The sequence below is a fragment of the Tursiops truncatus genome, chromosome 10, assembly GCF_011762595.2.
Source record: "Tursiops truncatus isolate mTurTru1 chromosome 10, mTurTru1.mat.Y, whole genome shotgun sequence".
In the NCBI taxonomy this organism is placed as follows: Eukaryota; Metazoa; Chordata; class Mammalia; order Artiodactyla; family Delphinidae; genus Tursiops; species Tursiops truncatus.
The window spans coordinates 43,473,624-43,497,483 of NC_047043.1; the positions used below are offsets into that span (position 1 = coordinate 43,473,624).

Here is a 23,860-nt window from a genome sequence, read left to right on the forward strand (position 1 = left end):
TTGAGGAGGGGAGAGCTGGGGAGAATAGAGATGGCATTGTTCTCGTCAATTATAAAAAGTGAGATTCTGCTTCTCAATAGCATTAAGGGACTTGTTCAATCTGTTCCAAAGTATCCAACCATTATAATTCAGTTCTTTGATTAGAAGTAGTTTGAATACTTTATAATTACTCAAACTGGAAATCCATCTTTTATAGACTTTTATAGTTAGGCCAGTTTCCACACATTTGATTACTTAGTAATTTAAAAACAACACTGTACTATTTAAGGGAAAGAGCTGTTTAAATCTCTCTGTATTTTGCCTTTCCATAGATAAAGCTTATTTTCTTTCTGGCTTGTTTTCTCCACTTTGATTTTTATCCAGAACCTCTGTTTGGCTAAATAAAGGTTTTAATAGGCAACACCTGGAATGTGGATGGACAGGAAATAAAAATTATTATAATTCTGACTGCATTAAAAAATTAAAGATAAAAAAGTATATTGTTGTTAATGCCTCTTTTAATATGATTAATGCTATGTTAGTCGTTGTTTATTGGTAGAACACATTTATAAGCATTTTGGCAGCATTTAATAGAGGCATTTCCCCCATTAACAGCAGAAAAGCATGGAAACTTTCAACATATATAACCATTTGGGGATCTTAACTAGATGATGTTAAAGGAATAACATTTATTCTAGTTAAATGCTTAGGGGCTTCGTAGAAATTGCCATAAAGATAAATACGCAGCTTTTTGTTGTATGAAATATTTAAGGTATTTGAGTGAAACAATTTATAAGAAATAATAGTAAAAGATAATAACCAAACTATCTAGAGTATATATTAGAATCCTCCTGGCAGTTTTTACAATTCTTTGTTTATACAGCATAACTCTAAATTTTTCATTGTGTAACATGTATTGGGAGTTTGCCTGGGAAGAAAATTTGGCTAAGTCTAGAAAGTTATGTGACTGTTAAGACCAAGATTATAAAGAAAGAAAAGGGATGAAGAATGGACCAGGATAAAGGGATAATTAAGGCATTCTCCTTGTCTCTCTGTCCTCTTCACTCCTTCCCACCCTCCCAGTTGCATTGTTTGACATAATGTTCATAGAACCCAGATCCTCTATAATATAACTAAACCTTACGATGTGTTTAAGATAGTTAAAAGAGAAAATAAGAATTAGAAGAAAAAATCTTTGCCAACTTGCATAAATGAAAAGAAGGGAGGCAGGAATAGGGGTTCTGTAGAGCAACTGGTTTTCTAATATATTCCATCTTTGATGTTTCCTGGCTGTTGAACTTAAGGGAACTGTTTTTTTCCTCAGATAATGTTACTTGGGGATGTTAACGGCTTCCCTTGTCCCAAATAGCTATTTACTTGTAGGTTGTTGTACCTTTTATAAGAAAGTTTGTAAACACCTAATTACAAGTAGGATCACCCAGTTGATGCTGCACATGTTTTTCATTGTTTTTTCATGATTCTGATTACCAGTCCAAAGGACAAGTATCTGAAATAGAAACTTAAGAATTTATATTCCAATGATGCAGGACTCAAAACAGGCACAATTAATTCTGGAACAAAAGGTTCGTTCCGAAGAGGAGGCCAAATACGAGTGTCTGGGAAGCCAATTTCATGTCCCATAATGCACTGTAACAAGCAGTTCGATAATGGGCACCTTCTCTTAGGACATTTGAAAAGGTAAGTGTGATATTCAGAATAGTGGATGCTGAAGATGAAATGAAAGCGTGATGCACCTCTGCCATTGTGATTATAGCTTTATATTCCAAACTCATTGTTCTGTGCTATTATGATATAATTTTTTCTAATGTACATTTCTTAGCCTTCCTAGAATGCTTGAAATCAGATTATTTTAGTGATATTCAATCCTAATATGTCTCATAAAATTCTGACCAGACTTTTTGCATTGATATGCATTTGGATCAGTTTTAGAGAAATGCAGTCCATTAGAAAATCCAGCATTTAGTAAATTTGAAGAGACACAAAGCACTTAACAGATATTTGGGCTAGCCTAAAGAAAGCTAGTATGGCATTACAAAATAAATGCTAAAGGCAAACCAAATGTACCAAAGTTAACAATAAATATTCTATTTATGAAATCCATCTTATTAATTTACTGAATTTTTGAATAGTAGAGCTTGAGAAAGTAAATATCAAGGGAAGGCAATATTAAAAGCATTAAATAGTCTTATCTTCAGTCTCCCCTTCTCATAGTTTAAAGATGGGAATTGAGAGTTTGGAGCTCTAAGCCTTCTCTTTTCCAGATGTCTCACCCTACTTACGCCTTACCTTACTCTTAGAGCCTTCTGGAGGGGCTTCAGCATTCTACAGATAACTGTATTCTAAGTATTTTTAAAAAGTCTCTGAGGCAGTTTTAAATGACACAAATTTGTTAAATGGTTAAAATGACATTTTAAAAGGATTAAAAGCCATTTTTAGGAAATAGGTGTGAGCCAGAAATCTTGACATGAGATTATTATTCCAGTGGTTCATTTACAATTATTTGTGAGTTTTATGGTAAATAAAGCAGGAAGGAACAGATGATGGCTGTACAGTTTTCAAACTGGAAGTTTACCAGTTTGGCAAGACATGCTTAAATCCATTTTATTGGATCTTGAGTACTTTTATGAAACATAAAGCTGTTGGTCACTGTTTGAAGAGATTGCATGGCATATGGGAACCACTTGATATTTCTTGAATATAAAGAACCTTAATATTTCAGTAGAAAAAGTGTAAAGTCCTGAATGTGTGTGTGTGTCTAGCTTAACAAATGAAGCAACATAGTTCTGCCCCTAGAATGTCAGATTTTCTAATGTTACCTCTCTTTTGCTGAGTAGGTTTGATCACTCTCCATGTGATCCAACAATTACACTGCATGGACCTTTCATCAGTTCTTTTGCTTGTGTAGTATGTTATAAAAATTTTGTTACTCAACAACAATATAGGGATCACCTTTTTGCTAAGGTAAGAGCATATCCTAAGCTAAGAGTAGGTATTCTTTTTCTAGAGAACCGTGGAATGGGATATAGGTGTTTTCTTGCTGTTCTTAAGGTTGCATTCAACAGTGATGCACATAAAGATCAAAATTATGATTGTCTATGGGGAATAAAATTACTTGGAACATTAAGTTATCATGGGCAGGTAACCCTGATAGCTGAAAGCCAGCAGTCTTAAAGAATATCATTTTTATGGAGTTGCTCTATGAAAATAACTTACTTTGTTCAAGATGTTCTGTGAGTTAGTCACATGATAACCAGAACATTATTCTTAAGTGTGCTGCCGTTCACTGCTGGTTGAATTGTTGGAGCCACGTAGTAAATAATGATTCCTTTATTAATGCTGGTATTAAGAAATAGATCTGGTATTTAAAAGGCTGGTATTTAACACCCACATTAAGTGTTAAATCTCAAGGGATATAAGATTGATTCATGATATTAGCAAATTCAATGTAATGAAGAACTCTGTAATAAGTGTTTCCCACACTTGATATTAGATATCTCACTAGTTAAAATTACAAAATGTTAATTGTGCAATATGTTCACTGTGGAAAAATTTTAAAATACTAACAAAAGGAAAATAAGAAATCACTTTTTAAAAAAATTTATTGAAGTATAGTTGATTTACAATGTTGTGTTAATTTCTGCTGTACAGCAAAGTGATTTAGTTATACATAAATATACATTCTTTTTTATATTCTTTTCCATTGTGGTTTATCATAGGATACTGAATATAGTTCCCTGTGCTATACAATAGGACCTTGTTGTTTATCCATTCTATATATAATAGTTTGCCTCTGCTAACCCCAAACTCCCAGTCCTTTCCTCCTCCATTTCCCCTCCCCCTTGGCAACCACAAGTCTACTGTCTGTGTCTGTGATTCTGTTTTGTAGATGTGTTCATTTCTGTTGTATTTTGGATTCCACATATAAGTGATATCATATGGTATTTTTCTTTCTTTTAAGAAATCGCTCTTAATTTCACTTATAGAGATAAGCATTGTTAACATTTTTATGTATATATTTCTGCTTTTTCTTCCTATGTAAATATTTTTACATAGGATAAAGTATGTAAATTTTTTCGTTAAGAAAAGCAGTGTGTTGTAAACATAAATGTTTAAATATATGTTGAATCAGTATGTACATTTAAAATCAATGAATGACATTCTGTATGAATATATTATAGTTCATTTAATTTCCTATTAGATGTATTGATTGTTTACATTTTTCTGTTATTAAAAACAATAACACATTAAATATCCTTGTAGCTAGAAACCTGTGAGATCCATACATGATGTATTTGCTGAGTAAATATTAGGTTTTGAAGTAGTAAAATGCTAATGTCCAGAGAGAACTAGGGTTTTTCTTTAAACCATGTTTTCAGAATTTGCTAATCTCTAGCCCTATACTTGAAAATTCATGTGGGTAGTAACTTGGATTCTGTAGAGGTTCACACAGAAAATGAAGACTTGCACTCCCAGGTGTCTCTGGTTGAGTTCTGTGGTTGACTGACCCCTGTTCTGGTGCTGAAGAGTGTTCCCAGGATAGATGCGCCTATTAACGCTGAGTTCGTTGTATACTTAGTCATTAGTTTTGGGGAGCCTGTGTCTTGTTCAACCCTGATGAGTCACCGTAGTACGAGAGGAATCCATGTGCTCTAGAATGAATAAGCTGCAATGGTACATCATTAGGTGAAATAGGAGTTCAGGGGAAGGGGAGAGGAGTAGCAGAAGAAGCTGACAGAGCACTGCAGAGGAGAAGTGGTCCTCCAGGCTTGGGTTTGGATAGATGGAAAGGACAAGTGTAATCACAGGAAGGTTTGAACAAGAGCCTACACAGAGTAGCAAATATGGGAATAGGTAGAGTGCAGAGAGCAGGTGACATAGCAGGCCTGAGACTTCTGTCCTTAGACGGACTTGCTTGCAAGGTTGGCACTGGGCTGTTGTCTAGGAACTTAGATTTGGCGGGTCCCTATGAATCTCTGATGAGTGGCCCTTTGTGTGTGAACTGTTGGTGCAGACAGTGTGGTTTATGCCGAACACCTAATTTCCTTGTGGAAATTAGGTGTGTCTGTGTGTCTCCGCTGGGAGAGGACCCTTGGAATCTTACACCTGGTTTCCTCTGGACCTTGCCCAGTGTGCTTTTCCCCCTTTGTATCCTTTTGCTGTAATAAATCATAGTCATGAGTACAACTGTACACCAAGTCCTGTGAGTCCTAGCCAGCCACCAAGCCTGGGGATGGACCTGGGGACTCCCAACACAAGTACAATAGTAACTTGACTATAAAGGCACAAAATTTAAACTTGATATTGGCAAGATACTGGCACTATCACAGGACGTGACATGATGAAAATAATTGTTATATCTTCAGAGCTAGAGGGACTTTAAATTCTAGAACCAAATTCCTTCTCCTTTTTTAGGGACACCAAAGAGATGGGTGGTATTAGAATGGCACCAGTGTTCAGGGTGGATTCAAAGATGTGGACAAGGAGACCAGTTTAGGTGACTTCAGCAGTAACTTAGCTTTGAGATGAGAAAAGAGTTTACTTAGGTAATGACATTTAAAATAAAGACCTTAAAGTGGATCCAAAAGACACATTAAAGAAAGAAATGATAGGGCTGTCTAGTGCCCTGACACAGGTTTGGGGAGAGAAAGGAAAAGGGTGCAACTACATTCCATAGTTTTTTAGTGTTTGCAGTGGGTCACTAGTATTCCACCTTTTTCAGAACTGGAGTTCTTTCAGGGCATGTTTTTCTATTCCATGCTGTAAGCATATTCATCTTTTTTCTTCAGTAAATCTGAATAGATATTTTAACCTTAAAATTAATTAATACTCTCATTTGTGTTTTCCCAAATTTCATTAATTTGTTTCCTTTTTTTTCTGGGAATCACTCATCCTATGCTGTTTTGCCCTCCCTTTTGCCGTCTCTCTGGGAAGTAAATTTATGATATTCAGCCTTCTGGGAAGCAATCTGGTAAAACAGAGCAAAGGCTTTGGTGTCAGACAGACCTGGATTCCAGTTACTTTTATTAGCTATGTGTTCTCACCAAGTTACAGCACATCTGTGAGCTTGGTTCTTCATCTCTAAAGTGGAATTGTTATACTTACATACAAGATTGTTGAGAGAAAACATAATACAATATAAAGCACTTATGGCCTGACATATAGTTTTTAATAAAAGCTCCTATTGCTTATTCTTTGGAGTGTCTGTCACAAGGACTCGGAAGGAACCAGTCATTACGTATCTTAAATGAGCCAGAAGAGGTCGCTAGAAGATTGCATGCCTGTGAATTCTGTTTCATAAAGATGATGTTCTTCAATGAAATTGTGAAACTGTCCACAATTTGCATTGTTTGCCTTGCTGCCCTTCCGTTTTCTTTTTATCTCCAGTTTCTTCTGTCTAGACTCATGCCTCTCAAACTTCAAAGTGCACACAAATCACTTGGGAATCTTGTTAAAGTGCAGGTTCTGACTCAGTAGATCTGATGTGGGGCCTTAGATTCAAGATTTCTAACAAGCTACTAGGTGATGGCAGTGCTGCTGGTCTTTGAGTCATACTTTGAGTAGCAAGTGTCTAGTGTTTTCTGACATTCAAGCTATCCAGGGACTTCCCTTGTGGTCCAGCGGTTAAGACTCCGTGCTTCCACTGCAGGGGGCATGGGTTCAATCCCTAGTCAGATCACACATGCCTCGCAGGATGGCCCAAAAAAAAAAAGACTGTCCAGTGGGTCTGTCACTGCGTAACTTCCTGCTTTTCTCCCTTTTGGTGCTGGTGGGGATGGTGGAGGATGTATCGTAAGCCCCAGGGTGCCTCATTGTCACTTGTCGGTCTCGGTGGGCATTACAACTCTCTCTCATTCTGTTCCTAGGGCCATTCTGTCATCGAAGGTGACTCTTCCCCCTCCCCAGCCTGAGGCAACTAGTACACTACTTTCTGTCTCTGTGGTTTTTGCCTTTTCCAGACATTTCATTAAATGGAATCCTACAATATGTGGCCTTCTGTGACAAGATTCTTTCACTTACCATGATGTTTTCAAGGCTTATCCATGTTGTGACATATGTCAGTACTTCATCCTTTTTATTGCCAAGTAATATTCCATTGTATGGACATATGCCACTTTCTGTTTATCAGTTCAGTTGGTGGACACTTGGGTTGTTTTCACTTTTTGACTGTTGTGAATAATGCTGATATAAACAAATGTACAAGTCTTTGTGTGGTCATACTTTTTCACTTCTCTAATGAGTTAATTGTTGGGCCATATGGTTATCATCTTTAAGTTTTTGAAGAACTGCCAAATTGTTACCCATCACAGTGTACCAGCTTACTTTCCCACCAACAATGTTCCAGTTTCTTCACATCCTTGCCAACACTTATTATCTGTCTTTTAAAATAGCCATCCTAGTGGGTACCTATGAAGTGGTATCTTATTATGGTTATACTTTTTTTAATGTATACATATTTGTATGGTGTGTTTTGATTTAATATAACTGGAAATATAATGGTAAAAAGGAATTGAGTACTTCCCAGATACCCTATTTCCCATTCCTTCCCCTGGTTTGTAGAAGTTATTTGCAAATATGCTATACTTTTGCAATAGGTATATTCCAATAAAATTTTATGTAGAATCACAGTTTTTGTTCTATTGAGCAAACAGTTTAAACAAGCTTATTTTGAATCCACTTATAACTCACAGTTGAACTAAAGCTTATTAGAGTTCTTCAGGTAGGGGTCATTTGTACAAATTGGTTGGTAGTAAATGCTTTTAGTGCTCTTATTTGGAACCTTCTAATTGGAATGCAAAGTGTCATACTGGGTGTTATCTTCTGCATGGCTGTCACCAAAATAAAATAGGGTGAGGAGTAGTGGAAAGAGCACAGGATTTACCACCACAGCTGTAAAGCTGGGTGTGAATGGTAGCTTTGTCTCTTCTGAGGGTACAACTTGGAGGGGAGTGATAATTTTGTTGACTTATGTAAACTTAAGTTTTCTTATTTGTAAATAATGAAAATAGTACTTCACGGGGTTATTGTAAGGATTAAGTGGAAAAGCACATTTGAACCGTAAGGTGGTGCTTGACATATACTCAGTATAAATGTAAATTTCCTATCACTCCTCCTGTTGCATTTCATAAGCAACTACACAAACTATTTTGATATCCCTAATGTTAATGATAGTAAATTTAAGAAGACACAATGCAACCTTTAAGGCTATTATTCTAAAGACCATTAACAAGAAGTTACATTATATTTATACACAGCACACATACAGTTATACATATACATATAAATATACACTTAAAAATATTTCCAATTTGGGGATAGAGGAGACTCTTAGCCAAGTTTGGAAACCTGGACCCTAGAAAAGACATACCTGTTTGTATCAGAATTTTAAGGTGACCATATACTAAATTAATAGCTGTTTGATGAAGAATATTTGAAAAATAGAGGATGAGACAGAGTTAGTTTTGATAACAGAGAATGGATACAAGTTGACCAGAGGGGAAAAAGCAAAAACAATCAAAACATGAGGCTGGAATGGAATAAGCAATGCACAGAATTGTATGAATAAATGCTCACACTCACTAGTAGACAGGAAAGGCAAATTAACATAACACACATCTGTAAGACTGCAGACATGACAATAAGATCTGTAATAGCTATTGTGCCAGGCTCACTCAGTGCTAGGGAATCGGAATTTGTAGAGCCTTTTTGAGGAGCAGTTACACAATATCTTTTAATATTCAAATAATGAACCTTTTAACCCAATGCGGCCAATCTTGGTAATGAGAGAAAAGCACTATTTAATGAGGATATATAGTCAACAATATTTACAAAACCATTGTTTACAGTGGCAAAAAAAAAAAAAAGCCTGGAAATGAATAGTTGACTAAATCTCAGTAGATCCACATCACACCATGGAGTAGTTTGTAGCCATTAAGAAGAATAAATTAGAGCGACACCAGTTGATTTTTAGGGATTTCCATTAGTTATTGTGGAATAAGAAAACTAAGAGGCAGAAGAATCTGTAAGATGACAATATTTGATAAAACAATGGCAATTCCCTCTGTGTATTTATTTTTGTATGGAGAAATTTATAGAAGAATACGTATTTGTAAACATAGGTTATATTGCAGAGTAGAGTGAACAAAGCAAAACATAAGAAAAAGTATATGTGATATGAAAACATTTATGCATTTATATAATATTGCATGTAGATGTATATATAAAAAATGTATAGAAAGCAAATGTATGTTTATTGTCATAGAAAGATGGTAATAATTTGTTTTTAAGGAAATAATTTAAAATTTCATATATGGGACCTCATTTATGACAAAAAAATCCACAGTTCACACTCAGGGAAGAAAAGTTTTCATGTTAAAAACTGATACAAAATATTCCAAATAAATAGGAAATTTTGAAAGTTGATTTAAGAAATTGAATATTGATTTTAGTTGTCTATAATAAAGCTTTGCCTTATATTTTAGGAAGCTGCAGATGATGGACATAAAAACAACCTTCTTCCTCAGATTATTCAGTGTTTTGCGTGTCCAAATTGCTTCCTTCTTTTTAGCAGCAAGGATGAGTGTTTGAAGCATATGTCTGGAAAGAATCATTTCCATCAGAGTTTTAAACTGGGTGGTATGTTAATACTCTCTTCCGCTGAAAATTATTAAACTACTTTAACCTTTGCTGATTTACCATACTTCTCAGATAATTCTTGAGGTAACTTATCTTCACATTAGTTTTGAGAACCATGAAAGCAAAAGGTTTTTATCTCATTTTTTATTTTTCAAAAAAGATTCTCATTATTTATTTGCACCTAAGAGTAAGGTTTACTTTGAGGAATGAAAAGAAACTTGAGAAGAAAACATTTATGCAGGATAATGTTTTTGTATATATCCATTGGGAAGTTGGGTATTTCTCTGCATTTAAGATTCAGATTTTAACTTGAGCATGAGTTCAGCATCCACTGCACTTAATTGAGGCTAGAAAACGACTTCTCTTAGATTTTTATCACATAAATAACCATCTTCTTTTACTTACGTCACCTGATGTTGAGAAAGGCAAAGGGGAGGAAGGCCGGGTCACTCTACTCAGATCTTTGCAAGTCATAGTTCATTTTGTCTTTCAGATGACAAGGGAATGGCACAGCCAATATCATTTCCATCTTTTGCAAAGAAACTTTTGATCTCTCTGTGCAAAGATGTTCCATTTCAAGTTAAGTGTGTGGCCTGCCACCAGACACTGCGTTCCCACATGGAGCTCACTGCCCATTTCAGGTTTGTAAGGGGCTAGTCTTGGGCTGTAAGATTCCCGCCCAATAAGCTCCACAACAGCCAGAGGACTCAACAAATACTTTTCTATTCCATGTTTCTCTCCTTCTAAAATGAGAATGTATATTTGCCTGGACATTACCCAAACTTAGCATAATGAAAGAAGTGAGAGGTGTGAGAAAAGTGGATATATTGATGTTGCTGTGAACATAAAACAAGCTAACAGTTCTAAGTTCTGCATGTGCTGTTGAGGGTTGTGCCTGGAGGAGGAGAGGGTTATGATAGAACCTTGGCTTTGAGTCAACCAGCATGGAAAGTATCACAAACAAGTGAAAAATTACATGTCAGTGAAAGGCCAAATTTGTCAAACAATCAAGTATGCTTTTTTTGTCTTTACAATGGAAATTATCAAGCACTATACAAAAGTAAGGAGAATCGTATAATGAACCCCAGTGTACCTTTCACGAGGCTTCAGTAGTTATCAACACATGACAGTCGTGTTTTATTTATACTCTCATCCCCAGAAGTTCTTATTTTGAAGCAAATCTTGTCATTTTATCTGTAAATACTTCAATATATATCTCTGAATGATAAGCACTCTTTTTTTTTAAAGAAAAATAACTAATACCATTATCACACTTTAAAAAACTATTTTTTTAAATATCATCAAACACCTAGTCAGTTATCAAATTTCTCCGATTACTTCATGATGTTTTTTACATTTGGTTTGTTGGAATCATAATTCAAAGTCTGTACTTTACATTTAGATGCTGTGTCTCTTAGGTCTTTTTTTCCCCATTATTTCTTTAAAATGCATTAAAATTGTATCACACTACTAAATGATACAGTTGCATTTGTTTTAGTAGAACAGTTGTTTTCACAAACCTTCAAGTAAAATATGTTCTCAAAAAACAGAGGCAGTGGAGTATAATCACTCTGTATACACTCAGTATAATTATTGATGTTAACAGTCCTGGTTCTGACTTATATTTTATGAGTTCAAATCCTGGTTCTGCCCTTTATTTTTATTCCTAATTTTTTTAATGGAAAATTTCAACTGTATGGAAGTCAGCTGAATAGTATAATGAACCTCCATTTACCTGTCACCCAGTTTTAATAATTATCAACACTGCCATTCTTCTTTTATTTATATATCTGTATGTTCCTTACTACCCTTAATTATTTTTTACAGTTCTTTGTTTCTGAGATACAATTTGGATTTATTGAAGTATACAAATCTTAACCTTTATGATTTTGACTACTGGATACATCTGTTAACCCACACTTTTACCATCCTGTGTTACCTCTCCATGGAAAGTTCCATTGTTCCCTTCCTGGTCACTTCCCACCCTCTCACCCTCAGGCAGTCTATTCTGATACTTTTTCCACCTTACGTTGGTTTTATCTCCTCTAGGACTTTATGTAAATGGAGTCATATAGAGTATGCACTCTTTTGTGTTTGTCATAATATCTGTAAGATTCATCCATATTGTTTAGTACATTGTTCCTTTTTATTTGTGAGAAGTATTCTCTTGTATGAATACAGCACAATTTGTTTATTCATTCTTATGTTGATGGACAGTTTTTAGCTAGTGTGAATAAAGCTGCTATGTACATTTTATACAAGCCTTTTATAGACATAGGTTTCATTTCTCTTGGATGAATATCTAGGAGTGGAATTGCGGGATCGAAGAGTATGTGTATTTAATTTTATAAGACACTACTAGACATTTTCCCAAAGTGTTTGCACTGGTACACATTCCTACCAGCCAGGTGTGAGAGTTCCATTTCCTCCACATCCTTGCCAAGGTTTGCTGTTGCCAGTCTATTTCATTTTAGTTGTCCTTTTGAGAGTCTCACTGTGGTTTTAATCTGGATTTCCCTAATGAACAATGATGTTGGACACTTTCTTTAGTATAAAAGCAACCATGGGCATGGCATTTTCCTAACGTAAAATCAGTTCATTCTTAAAGAATAGGTACAGGGTTGTTGAGAGTCTCACTGTAGTGCTCCTCTGTATTGTTTAATTACCACAGAGAAGTTAATTACTTGCTTGTCTCATGACGTTCCTATCAGTGCATTTGATATAGTGTGTACTTGTCTAAAATTTGTCTGAATTTTTAAAAAAATTTTTGATTCTAGTTTTACCCTTTGGTATATGGATTAGAAACAGATAAGTGTAGGTAATGGTCAGGTAGATAGAATATTATTATATCATCTGCAACTTTATTTTTTAAAATTTATTTTATTTATTTTTGGCTCTGTTGGGTCTTCGTTGCTGCACGCAGGCTTTCTCTAGTTGCCGCGAGCGGGGGCTACTCTTCATTGAGGTGCACGGCTTCTCATTGTAGTGGCTTCTCCTGTTGCAGAGCATGGGCTCTAGGCACGCAGGCTTCAGTAGTTGTGGCACGCGGGCTCTAGAGCGCAGGCTCAATAGTTGTGGTGCAAGGGCTTAGTTCTCCGCGGCATGTGGGATCTTCCTGGACCAGGGCTTGAACCCGTGTCCCCTGCATTGGCAGGTGGATTCTTAACCACTGTGCCACCAGGGAAGCCCTGCAACATTATTGAAAAACAATTTTTAGTGCTTGTGTATACATTGATTACTTTATAATTCCTACAATAAAAAGCAGAGATACCATATTTAGAAAATACTTATGAGTTTATTTTTTTGTCCAATTTAGAGTTCGTTGTCGAAACGCTGGTCCTGTAGCTCTAGCTGAGAAGAGCATTGCTCAGGTGGCAGAGAAATTCCTACTGAGAGGTTATTGTCCACATTGCAACCGTGTCTTTGTGGATGAAACCAGTACCCGGAATCACAAGCGGAACTCAGGACACAAAGTCCGAGTCATTAACTCAATGGAAGAATCAGTCTTACTTTATTGCCACAGCAGTGAAGGGAACAAACCCCCTTCTGACTTGCACCTGTTGCAAGATAAGTCAAAATTTTCATCACTTAAAAGAAATATGTCCGTTCGAGAATCTAGCTCAGAAGATTGCAGCACTGTTCCAAAAAAGAAGATTAATTTAGGAGATAAAAGCCATGGGGGTATGGTTTGTGTTCAGAAGGAAAAGTCACTTGTTAAAACCTGGTTTTGTGAATGCCAGCAACGCTTCCCAAGTGAAGATGCAGTAGAAAAGCACGTTTTCTCAGCAAACACGATGTGTTATAAGTGTGTGGTCTGTGGGAAGGTGTGTGAAGATTCAGGAGTCATCCGTTTACATATGAGCCGCATTCATGGAGGGGCACATTTAAATAACTTTCTTTTCTGGTGTCGGACATGCAAAAAGGAGTTGGCAAGGAAAGAGGCTATAATGGCCCATGTGACTGAGTTTCATAATGGACACAGGTATTTTTATGAGACAGATGAGGTAGAAGGTGACACTTTGCCGTCATCCTCTACAACGTTGGTGAATGATCTGACTGCTGATAATCCTTTTTCGACTATTACTATTCTTGATCATTCCCCAGCAACCAGTCCTCCAAGCGGTAAATGGCAATGCCGAATTTGTGAAGATATGTTTGACTCCCAAGAATGTGTGAAACAACACTGCATGTCTTTAGCAAGTCACCAGTTTCATAGGTATAGCTGCGCCCATTGCAAAAAGACTTTTCACAAGATGGAAACACTGTATCGACATTGCCAAGATGAGCATGACAACGAAATAAAGATGAAGTATTTCTGTGGCCTTTGTGATCTGATCTTTAATGTGGAAGAAGCGTTTCTGAGTCATTATAAGGAGCACCACAGCATAGACTATGTATTTGTGTCAGAAAAAACGGAAACTTCCATTAAAACCGAGAGTGATTTTCCAGTTATAGAGACCGGTAACCTACTCACGTGCGGCTGCCGGGAGAGCTACCTCTGCAAAGTCAACAGAAGGGAGGACCACGCTCGCTGTCTGCAGACTCTCCTGGGCCAGGGCCGCCTGTGGTTCCGCTGTGGCATGTGCTCGGCCACGGCGCAGGCCACGGATGACATGCTGGCACACGTGCGCCAGGTGCACGCGGAGCCGGAGGGCGCAGAGGGCACGCCGCGGTGCCTGATCAAGTGCGGCACCTGCACCAGAGCCTTCCAGGATCCCGAGAGCGCGCAGCAGCACTTCCACAGGAAACACTGCTTCCTGCGGGAGCCCAGCGTGGCCTGCTTTGGGCCTGAGCAGACGAGCCCGTACACGTTTGCTGCCAGTTCCTCCCGTGCAGAGAGAAAGCTGAGACAGGCAGCAAGCTGTCCACAGACTTCAGACCTGGAGAGAGGAGCCGAGACTGACGTGAGCTGTCAGAGTGCAGGTACGGCTCCACAACCCTGACGTCCGTACACGTTTCCCATTTCCGCTTAGAAACACGTGCATGTGTAGCCACCCTCTTTGCTCCTAGGGAGCCAGTGTTGAAGCCAGGACTTGATGGGCTGATACGTGGCGTGCACTTTACCGGGAGGAATCTGTATTCCCGCTGCTTCAGGCAGCCACTCTCTCAACCTAAGGGCACAAGGAATATCTGTTACGCTAAATAATAGGTACTTTAGGTAACATTTTCTTTTCTTTTCCAAAAGACATGGGAATTTTGAAAGATGAGGGAAATAGATGGTCCTTCTGAAAGTCAGATTTGAAAGTTATCCTGCACATTACTGTCATTTAGATTTAAGTTCAATAAAAAGATAAATCAGGTGAATTCTTTTTATTTCTATTTTGACCTTATTCTATAAGTATGAGAAGTTTTAAAGGTCACTTGAGAATTTGTATATTTTTGTTACCGTCTTCGGAAGCAAAGCTTTTACTTAGAGTTAAAATAGCAATTAGAAGTCGAGTTGTTAAGTGGTAGCAAGAAACCAGGCAGAAAACTGAGGTATGGATCCCCTTGTCTGTGCTTACTCTAGGCTTCCCTTCTTCTTTGATAAGATTAAGGAAGTCTAGAAGAGTGCAGTGTTTTCATTTTGTTTAGAAGTAAATTGTTTTCTTTAGAGTATAATTTTAAGTGTATATTCTTTTAAAGATTAACTCTTCATAAGTTATACAATGTCGAGTGGAAAAAATGAAATATGTGAGTATTTTGGTTCATAAAATATGTTTATGAATTACTGAGTTTGTAGCACATGTAGATCTCAACATTGCCTTTAGCCACGGTATGTTTTATGTGAGAAATGATGATCCATTCAACTCGATGTCAAACAGTGAAACCGTGGTCACACTATTTTATGTTCTGTTGTTTTCCTTTTGCTCTTGTGATTGCTTTTGGGGGATTTGTGTTGGTCTGTGTCTGATAGGAGGTCATTGTTGTATCTATTAGTATTTTAAGAAGACAGATAGGAAGATGGGTGGTTTGGAAATGGGAAGATGGCAGTCTTTTTCTGAGGGAGTCTCTAGTAGGTGGAGTAGAAGCTATCCATTTTAAAAATAATATAAACATTTAAGGCTTGCATTGCTACCACTCGAAACTGTAAGGCCCTGTCAAAGTGAAAGGTATGAAAGAAGAGAAGAGGAGGGAGGGGAAGAGGAGGGAGGACAAGAGTTGCAGATGGTGGGAGGTGAGAGGCCCTGAGTTGACTGAGGAAGAGGTGTCCTTGGCGCGAGGAGCACCGGGCCCTGTTCTGCACGAGCCACAGGAGCCTCTTGTGGGCTGTCTCGTGTCTGCTTTCAGGTGTGTGAGCACAGAGCCAGAGGGCTGCTGATGAATCAGTCTACATTAGGAAAAGAACAAACTCCTGGCGGCGAGAAAGTTCTTAGCAAGTAACCCTGAAAGTTTATTTTGATGGATGGTGCGAGTTTTTAGTTATTTAGCCTTAAAACTTGGTCTTCCGTATCTTCCAGTATACTAATTTTTTAAAAACTTTCTTTTATAAGTGACTTTTAAAGAAAGCCAGGATCAATGGTACATATTTGTTGAAAGAATAATCATTTCTGAAATATTCAAAATATTTCTTATCTGATATAAATATATTATGTCACATACAGGTTTGGATTTCATGACATGGTTTAGATAGAAGTAAATAACATGTAAGATTAATATTAAGTTGACAAATTAAAAAGTTTTTAGCTAATTCTTATCAAATTCATGTTGATGTTTCTCTCTTCTCAGATGAAGAGGTTGTTGAGCTCCCAGATTTGGATTACCTGCGAACCATGACTCACATAGTCTTTGTAGACTTTGATAACTGGTCCAACTTTTTTGGTCATCTACCAGGGAATCTTAACCAAGGAACGTTTATTTGGGGCTTTCAAGGTATGGTTAATAAGGAACACATTTGAGACAACCTCCCTTTTTTTCCCCCTTAGAATGTGATTTGCTTTAAAAGGACTCCTTTTGAACCTTCCTGAATAGAAGATAGGAACATAATTGGAATTTTGTCACTTTGCATTATAGTTACTCTGCTAGAATATTTTTCTCTTTACATTTCTCTGAGGTAAATATTCGCTCTACCTGGTGACCCACAGTTTGTGGATCTTTAGATACAGATTGAAAGAGCCTTTATTCAATATCTACAATGCGCCAGATACTGTACTTGGTACTAATGCATGCTTACTGATTGTTATAATTTTCACCCTTTAAAATATAAGGAAGAAGGCTGAGAAGTTTATTTTTCACAAAGTACAAAAATAATAAATAGTAGAGTTAGCTTTCAAACTGGGGCCTCATGACTACAGGACTAGTGTGTTTTCAACATAACTGCCTCTTCACTTCATCCTTACTGTTCATAAATGTGCATCTTCACATAAATCTCCCTTCCAGGTACTAACCAGGCCCAGCCCTGCTTAGCTTCCGAGATCAGATGAGATCGGGTGCATTCAGGGTGGTATGGCTGTAGTCTAAATCTCTTTACAAACCTTTGACCAAACCTGGGAGAGAGACTCCTCTTCGATTAACTGAGGCTTAGTACAGTGAGCCTCTGATGTACAGGCATCCCTAGGAGATACTGCTGGTTCAGTTCTAGACCACTGCAAGTCACATGAATTTTTTGGTTTCCCAGTGCATATAAAAGTTATGTTTATACTATACTGTGGTCTATTAAGTGAGCAACAACATTATGTCTAAAAGAAGTCTTAATTAAAACATACCTTGGGACTTGCCTAGTGGCACAGTGGTTAAGAATCCGCCTGCCAATGCAGGAAACATGGGTTTGAGCCCTGGTCCAGGAAGATCCTATATGCCGTGGAGCAATTAAGCCCATGTGCCACAACTACTGAGCCTACGCTCTAGAGCCCGCGAGCCACAACTATTGAGCCCGAGTGCCACAGCTACTGAAGCCTGCGCCTAGAGCTCATGCTCTGCAACAAGAGAATCCACTGCAATGAGAAGCCCGCACACTGCAACAAAGAGTAGCCCCGGCTCACCACAGCCGGAGAAAGCCCGCAGGCAGCAACGAAAACCCAATGCAGCCAAAAAAAAAAAAAACCCTATTGCTAAAAAAATGCTAACCACCTGAGCCTTCAGTGAGTCGTAATTTTTCTGCTAGGGGGGGGGTCTTGCCTCCATGCTGATGGCTGCTGACTGATCAGCCTGGGGGTTGTTGAAGGCTGGGGTGACTGCGGCAGTTTCTTAAAATAAGACAACAATGAAGTTTGTAGCATTGGTTGACTCTTCCTTTCATGAACGATTTCTCTGTAGCATGCAATGGTGTTTGATAGCATTTTACCCACAGTAGAACTTCTTTCAGAATTGGAGTCAGTCTTCTGAAACCCTGCTCCTGTGTTATCAGCTAAGCTTATGTAATATTCGAAATCCTTTGTTGTCATTTCAACAATCTTCACAGCATCTTCACCAGGAGTGCGTTCCTTCTCAAGAAACCACTTTCTTTTGGCTCATCCATAAGAAGCAACTCCTCACCCATTCAAGTTTTATCCTGAGATTGCAGCAATTCAGTCACATCTTCAGACTCCAGTTCTAATTCTAGTTCTCTTGCTGTTTCCACCACATTTGCAGTTCCTTTGTCTACTGAATTCTTGACCCCTCAAAGTCATCCATGAGGGTTGGAATCAACTTCTTCCAGACTCCCGTGGATGTTGATATTTTGCTTTCTTCACATCTTCCCAGTCATGAATGTCCTTCATGATATCTAGAATGGTGAATCCTTTCTAGAAGGTTTTCAATTTAGTTTGCCCAGATCCATCAGAGGAATCACTACCTATGGCAGCTGTAGCCTTACGAAATTTATTTCTTAAATAATAAGACTTGAAAGTCAAAATTGCTCCTTGATCCATGGGCTACAGAATGAATATTACATTAGGAGACATAAAAACAAAATGAATCTCATTGTACATCTGCATCAGAGCTCTTGGGTGACCAGGTGCATTGTCAATGAGCAGTAATATTTTGAAAGGATTCTTCTGAGCAGTAGGTCTCAAAAGTGGGCTTAAAATATTCAAGAAACCATATTGCTGTCATCCAGGCTTTGTTCTTACATTTATAGAGCATAAGCAGGGTCAATTTAGCTTAATTCTTTTTCTTTCTTTTTTTAAAAATAAATTTATTTATTTATTTTTGGTTGCATTGGGTCTTTGTTGCTGCGTGCGGGCTTTCTCTAGTTGTGGTGAGCAGGGGTACTCTTCGTTGCAGTGCATGGGCTTTTCATTACAGTGACTTCTCTTGTTGCAGAGCACGGGCTCTAGGCGCACGGGCTTCAGTAGTTGTGGCATGAGGGCTCAGTAGTTGTGGCTCGCGGGCTCTAGAGCACAGGCTCAGTAATTGTGGCTCACGGGCTTAGTTGCTCTGCAGCATGTGGGATCTTCCGGACCAGGGATTGAACCCGTGTCCCCTGCGTTGGTAGGCGGATTCTTAACCACTGCACCACCAGGGAAGTCCTAGCTTAATTCTTAAGGGCCCTAGGATTTTCAGAATGGTAAACGAGCATTGTATTCAAGTTAAAGTCACCAGCTGCATTAGCCCCTAACAAGAGAATCAGCCTGTCCTTTGAAACATTGAAGCCAGGCATTGACTTCTCTCTATCTGTGAAACTGCTAGATGGCATCTTCTTGCAATAGAAGGCTGTTTTGCCTACACTGAAAATCTTTTGTTTAGTGCAGCCACCTTCATGAATTATCTTAGGACTTATCTTCTGGATGACTTGCTGCAGCTTCTACATCAGCACTTGCTGGTTCACCTTACACTTTAATGTTATGGGGACGGCTTCTTTCCTTAAACCTCATGAACCAACCTCTGCTAGCTTCAGACTTTGCTTCTGCAGCTTCGTCACCTCTCTCAGTCTTCATAGAATTGAAGGCAGTTAGGGCCAGGCTCTGGATTGGGCTTTGGCTTAAGGGAATATTGTGGTCATTTGATTTTCTATGCAGAGACTCAGACTTTCTCCATATCAGCAATAATGTTGTTTCACTTTCTTATCATTCATTTGTTCACTGCAGTAGCACTTTTAATTTCGTTCAAGAACTTTTCCTTTGCATTCACAGCTTGGGTAACTTTGTGGTGCAAGAGGCCTAGCTTTCAGCCTGTCTTGGCTTTTGACATGCCTTCCTCACTAAGCTTAATCATTGCTAGCTTTTGATTTTAAAAAACGTGAGATTCTTCCTCTCACTTGGACATTTAGAGGCCATTGTAGGGTTATTAATTGGCCTAATTTCAATATTGTGTCTCGGAGAAAAGGGAGGCAGGAAGGGAGGGGAGAAGACGGGGGAAGGGCCAGTCGGTGTGGCAGTCAGAACACACATAACATTTATCAGTTAAGTTTGCCTTCTTGTATGGGCATGGTTCATGGCACCCCCAAACAATTACAATAGTAACATCAAAGATCACCATAACAAATAAAATAATGATGGAAAAGTTTGAAATATTGCGAATATTAACGAAATGTGACACAAAGTTAACAAATGCTGTTGGAAAAATGACATCGATGAGCTCCCTCAATGCAAGGTTGCCACCAACCTTCAGTTTGTAAAAAACACAGTATCTGCAAAGCACAGTAAAGCAAAGTGCAGTGAAACAAGGTGTGCATGCCATGTTTGACAGCAAGCAGCATATAAAGAAGACGATTAGGATTTAAGATAGAAACATGCTGACCTGGATAAGGTAGTCAGTACAACCTCTTAGTAAGTCCAGCTTTCCTGATTGCACATCATTTTTATTCACTGAGCAGCCTTGACATATTTGTAAAAAACCACTAATGCGTACATTCATATAGAACAACAGCAGTCAAAGAATTTTCATGCACTTTACTTTTGATTCTGCTTAACATCCCTGTGAGTTTTCAGATTAATAGGCAGATTTGGGGAAGTCGGTCTACTTCCCCAAGATTTAAGCAACAACCTGGTGTTACCTGCACGAGAACTGCCTTGTTCTGCCTTCTAATCTGGTACTTTTCCTCTAGAAACATTTTTTTCTAGTATTTGTTTTTCCTTATAGAGTTTTCAGTTGTATCCAGTGTTCTGTTCTTTTTCTCTTGTTTGACTCATCATTTATGCCTTTTCTAAACATAATAGGAGGAAACACCAACTGGAAGCCTCCCGTCAACTGTAAGATCTATAATTACCTAAACAAGATTGGGTGCTTCTTCCTTCATCCTCGCTGTAGTAAAAGAAAAGATGCTGCTGATTTTGCCATATGTATGCATGTGAGTCATTGTTTTATTCAAAATCAAACGTGCATTTGGATTTTTTCCCCTCTTGAATCATAATGACACTGTAGATTCCTTTTCAGTGTTGTGCTTTTTGTATAAAACCTTTTGCATCAGGTTCTACTTATGACTATTGAGGGCAGGAGTCCATAGCATGTGTTTACTGCTTCATCCCCAGTTCCAGCAGACTCTCAGCTACTCATAGTGCACCCTCAGCTATTTCTAGAATAAATTATCAGGAGATGACACTCCTTGATGCGTGAGGCACTTTCACATTTTAACATCTCTGAAATGGGGGGGCACCATAGCAGTCACTGTTGACCCAGATGGAATTTGCATTTGCTTCTGTCTCTGCTAGTCACCTGGAGAAACAACCCACCTGAGACCCAGTTTAAATTAAATTCTCTGCTGAAGGGTTTCTGTGTCACACTGATACTCTGCAAACTTGTTGACTGCTGCTTATGTTTTAAACCACAGATAGTTTCTTTTTCCATCTAGCCAGTTCTAAGATTGAGTTATGCAAATTACTTTGCTTACCTTTTCTCTATGGCAGATTCATTTTTTATTTACCCTCAGGTTGAGCGCGTAGCCCTGTTAGTGTTCCACCTTTATGTGGGGGCCTCCTGTTATATTCTTTTTGGCTTTCTCTTTCTTTCTTTCTTAGTGGCATATAAAAGAGCTTATCTTATAATTGACAGCATTTTATATTTGATTAAATATGGTATATTTCATTTATGAACGAGATCTTTATATCATACTTTGGTGGGAGGTTGAGCGCGTAGCCCTGTTAGTGTTCCACCTTTATGTGGGGGCCTCCTGTTATATTCTTTTTGGCTTTTTTTTTCTTTCTTAGTGGCATATAAAAGAGCTTATCTTATAATTGACAGCATTTTATATTTGATTAAACATGGTATATTTCATTTATGAACGAGATCTTTATATCATACTTTAGTGGGAGCAAGGGAACAAGCTAAATACACGTTTCTAGGTATGTGTTCATTCTGAAATAGCTGTAACTTGACTGGAAGCTCAGATGCTGATCTTTATCAACTTGTGCCATTTTTTCCAACTTAGGCTGGCCGTCTGGATGAACAACTGCCCAAGCAGATTCCTTTCACCATCCTCTCAGGAGATCAAGGTTTTCTGGAGCTAGAGAATCAATTTAAGAAGACTCAGAGGCCAGCACATATACTCAACCCTCACCACTTAGAGGGAGATATGATGTGTGCCTTGTTAAATAGCATATCTGATACGACCAAAGGTATGCAGCTGTAGCCACAGTGCCAACTGCCCAAGAGGAAGAGACTTCACTTCACTTATTGATGAGAAACCAATAAACTGCTCTCCACTAGTGCCCTGCTGCCTGCTCACTAAACCGCCATGCGCTCATGCTTCTATCGTATTTTTTCTCTTATCTCACTTTAACTTTGAGTGTATTAGAAGGAGAATGAATTCATAATATTTTAGAGCCCATTTTTAATCTAATGAATAAAATTTATATTCATATATTTAAAATATATACTTATGGTTTGAAATATGCTAGTATAGTTTTGCAAAGCTCAGAATCCAGATCTTCATTTCATTTCTAAAATTCTAAATTTATCTTCAGGTTTTCAGAAAGCAAAGTGCTTATAGGAGAAATCAGAAAGCAATAAATGCTAATATGGCAATACCAAAAAATAAAAAAATAAAAATTTAAGAGGTTGACAGTGACAAAATGATGCCCTGAAAGATCTTTATTGCCTTGAAGGGCTAGGCATCCGCTGTCCTACACTCTTCTCTGCCTTTTTGAGATTGTTCAATGAAAGGGCATGCTGATGTCCAATTTCACTAACCAGTATTTAAGAAAGGATGTAATTCTAGGGATCCAGATGGGTTTTGGTTTTGGTTTTTGTAATTTCTGAAATGTGGGTAGGAGAGAATAAAAGAGTAATTTTTAAATATCCTAATAATTTGCAGCCATGAATATGGTTTGAAGGTATTGATGAATGACCTCAATGAAAAACTGACTACTTTTTGGAATTTTTATTATATGCCTTTAAATTGTCCAAGTGTGCTCTCCTCCTAGCTATTTTCTTCTTTCTACATATATAGAGCCACATTTTGATTGAAGATCTATTCTGAAGAACTTTGCTCTAACCACTCACTGCGTTGGATCAATTCACTTTGCAAAGTTAGGAACCATTAAGCTACTGGCACAATTGTGCTCTTTAAAGAAAAATCAGCTCTGTTTTGCATATTTATGTCATGATTCAGTACTGAATTTTGTCTTCCTATTCTGTAGTTTCTGTTTTCATTCACTTGCTTTTTCTGTCTGGCGGGTTTTTTTCTTTTCTTTCTTTTCTTAAAATTTTTAATTAATTTTTTTTATTGGAGTATAGTTGATTTACAATGTTGTGTTAGTTTCTGCTGTACAACAAAGTAAGTCAGTTATACATATACATATATCCACTCTTATTTATTTATTTATTATTTTAAAAATATTTATTTATTTGGCCGTGTGGGGTCTTAGTTGCGACATGTGGGATCTTCATTGCAGCATACAGCCTTCTCTCTAGTTCTCTAGTTGCGGTGTGTGGGCTTCTCTCTAGTTGTGGCGTGCGGGTTTTCTCTCTCTAGTTGTGGCCCATGGGCTCCAGGGTGCGTGGGCTCTGTAGTTTGTGGCACGTGGGCTGTCTCGTTGAGGTGCACAAGCTCAGTAGTTGTGGTGCGTGGGCTTAGTTGCCCCATGACGTGTAGGATCTTAGTTCCCTGACCAGGGATTGAACCTGCGTCCCCCACATTGGAAGGCAGATTCTTTACCATTGGACCACCAGGGAAGTCCCTATTCACTCTTTTTAAAATTCTGTTCCCATATAGGTCATTACAGAGTATTAAATGGAGTGCCCTATGTGTCTGTGGCTTTTTTTAACCTCTTTTTCTCCCATTCTTTTACCATCCCTTTCCCGATCCTTAACAACATCTACTTAATATCTTGAAAAATATTAAAATTTTTACCTTTGCTACCTAGGCCCACCCCCTTTTCTTCCTCCTATG

At 38.0% G+C, this 23,860-nt stretch overlaps 1 protein-coding gene across 5 annotated transcripts in view; it reads left to right on the forward strand.

The window, feature by feature from the left end:
- Positions 1-23,860, forward strand: part of LOC101325731 (E3 SUMO-protein ligase ZNF451) — a 125,641-nt gene that overhangs the window by 65,856 nt on the left and 35,925 nt on the right. For all 5 annotated transcript variants that reach the window (XR_012334528.1, XM_073810899.1, XM_073810898.1 and 2 more), the window contains 8 exons: positions 1,527-1,677; positions 2,835-2,961; positions 9,480-9,633; positions 10,127-10,274; positions 12,950-14,556; positions 16,342-16,485; positions 20,691-20,821; positions 21,899-22,085. Coding sequence is in view for 4 of the 5 variants with exons in the window: in XM_073810899.1 (XP_073667000.1) it covers positions 1,527-1,677; positions 2,835-2,961; positions 9,480-9,633; positions 10,127-10,274; positions 12,950-14,556; positions 16,342-16,485; positions 20,691-20,821; positions 21,899-22,085 (2,649 nt within the window). In the remaining variant the exon portion in view is untranslated. The remainder of the gene's footprint in view (positions 1-1,526; positions 1,678-2,834; positions 2,962-9,479; positions 9,634-10,126; positions 10,275-12,949; positions 14,557-16,341; positions 16,486-20,690; positions 20,822-21,898; positions 22,086-23,860) is intronic.